Genomic DNA, 2,597 nt, shown 5'->3' on the forward strand with positions numbered 1-2,597 from the left:
ATGATGTAAGCTCCCTCAGTGGTGAGTTACGATGAGAATATCATTATTTTCCGAGACCAGCGCTATCTCACTTTGTTGCGGTCCACAACTGTAACCTTCCACATTTTCTTCTTTTCTTTTTATGGGTCATTGAAAAAGAAAAGAAAAGAAAAAAACAATTTTACTATCTCATGGCTGTGCACGTTTCGTTTTAGAATAGGATCCCTTCGAACTTTTTCCATTTTCTTCCAACGGTTTTTTGAGGTGTGATTGAGCAGCTGCCATGAAGGTTAAAGTTGTCGTATGTTTTCTTATGTTAAGTAATGAAAAAGAAAGAATTAAGGTGATTCCATAGGTGAAAATGGTAGTCTGATTGAATTAATATGCAAGAAAGAAATCGTACAAACCTTTATTGTTTTGTTTCAGCATGTATGCAAATTGAATAAAAATCCATTTCGAAATGGTCTACAATATACTTTTGATTCGCATGGGTAGTTTAACATATTCGGTGATATTTAATAATGTGAAAATGAAAAAGTAATGGATACGCTTTTTGTGCCCATAGCGTTACGATGTCTTATAAAAAATATTTTCTGAAAACGCTTGTGTTGTTTTAAAAAGATTCAGCAATACCATGGATTCAGCGTGACATTCTCGGATACTTCTTTTAACTTTATAGCCGTGATATCCCTTAAAGCAGGTTCTAACTCAGGGCAGGTATTTTTGCACTTTGGGAAAAAGACATTTTACATTATTTCTTTATCTTACGCCTCTGTGTGGAAAAGTTATACATTGGGATTAATAACTTTATACCGCCGAAGCGTCTCTTTCTTATTTATTCTCACATTCATACATTTTCTGCATTTTTTCATTTCACGTTTTAGGATTGGGATATTAAGGATGGTGTTCGATTGTGTACTCCATTTTGCGATCTATTATATCTGGATCAGTGTTGAAAGATAATAAATAAACTATTGGATTTGATATTTTGGTTCTACTCATCATCTCGCTTGACACTTCTTCCTTGATCAGAATGCCTTTAATGCCAGTTTTTATTTTTCTTATTCTTTCCTTCGCGTGTTGTGGTCACAGCTGTAACAAGGCTGGATGAATCACAGCAGTATTGATGTTGCGGCCAACCAGGCAACCACGATACCAACACCACCACAATTTCTAGCGCAAAATGATTTTATATACTACCCTCATCAGCTGTTCCTCTGTAATACCCGCCTATCGCCACCCCGGCCAATAAGCCAACATAAGGCGGGCTGATAAGGGAACAATCGATATGTTTAGCTTCCACCCGGGGATTCCAGCTCAGTTGTTTAGGGATCGCGGCTTCAGGCGAGTCGGGGGGTCAGTCCGCGATGGAGTGTTCCAGGTGTTGATTTTTTTGTTTGCTTTGTTATTGTGGTTTGTTCTGATCAAGGGACCTGGAGTTTATTGCGGTAATTGGTAAAGAGGCTGTTAATAAGGTGGCCAAAGATGTCCGAAGTTATAAGGGAGTTACTGTGTGTGCGTGATATGTGAGTTTGCTGTTATGGGTGTTATATGCGATATGATTGGGATGTTATTTGAGATGCTGGCTATCTAAGTATCTACGGAACTATACTTAGAAACGGAAAGCAAAGGTATCTAGTGATGGTGACTGCGTATCCTACAAATATCACTTAAATGCATAAACATAAACGGTAGTTGTTCAGCGATAAATTTTCGGTGGTTTCTGATCTGAATATCTGCATGGGAGAAGGCGTATGAAGGCGTGACAACCTCTTTCAAAATGTATCAAGTTTACCCGTTCTATGGTTGGCCCGTTTTCTATAACCATCTGGCTCAGGCGGGTCCGAATACGGCAGTTTTGTCCGTAGAGTTATTTAAACCTATACTATAATAGTAATGGCAATTATTTTCTTTTGCACAGTATGTCTGTCTAGGGCTTACATTCTTGCCTTTTACTTCATATTCTTTCGATTCACTGTAAATGGTTTGTAGCTTTATATATCATGCTCTCTTTTTTGTTAAAAATATAAACCAGTTAAATTATGAGTTCTGGATTCTGTGCAATTTCCCTTTCTGTATCTCTCATATGGTGGCTGAGCAGCTGAGGACAGCGAATCTTTCAAGCCAAAGGAATTAACAGCATCCCTTTTCTCCACAGGAGCAGCCGGGACACCGGGGACGACAGCCGGGAGGTGGGACGCCATCCGCCCGAGCGGCGTGAGAGCGGCCGGTTCCCCTCGGCGGCGCGACTTCTTCGGTCTCTCGGGCGGAACAGAGACGACGATGGCGGCGGGGCGCGCGCCAGGGACACGTCGGAGCCTCGCCTCTCCCGCTCCAACCCGCACTACCACTCCGAGGGGAAGGGCCTCAAGAAGAAGAACAACTGGGCGTCGGAGCGCGAGCTCAACAGCTCGCTGAGCCCCGTGCAGAAGGAGCGCAGCCACAGCTTCTGCGAGAAGGCCGACACCAAGCGGCGCTACTCCTACCACGAGAACAAGGTGCTGCGCGACGAGGCCCGGGCGCGCCTCGACCGCCACGAGGAGGCCGCCTCCGCGGGCACCAACGCCTCGCCCAAGAGCCAGCTGGACGCCCTGGGCCCGGACCTCACGAAAGATGCC

At 43.8% G+C, this 2,597-nt stretch overlaps 1 protein-coding gene across 1 annotated transcript in view; it reads left to right on the forward strand.

The window, feature by feature from the left end:
• LOC119589364 overlaps positions 1-2,597 on the forward strand; it is a 17,545-nt gene that overhangs the window by 12,288 nt on the left and 2,660 nt on the right. Inside the window, exon 3 of the mRNA XM_037937982.1 lies at positions 2,138-2,594. Coding sequence (XP_037793910.1) covers positions 2,138-2,594 — 457 coding nt within the window. The remainder of the gene's footprint in view (positions 1-2,137; positions 2,595-2,597) is intronic.

The sequence above is a fragment of the Penaeus monodon genome, chromosome 25, assembly GCF_015228065.2.
Source record: "Penaeus monodon isolate SGIC_2016 chromosome 25, NSTDA_Pmon_1, whole genome shotgun sequence".
In the NCBI taxonomy this organism is placed as follows: Eukaryota; Metazoa; Arthropoda; class Malacostraca; order Decapoda; family Penaeidae; genus Penaeus; species Penaeus monodon.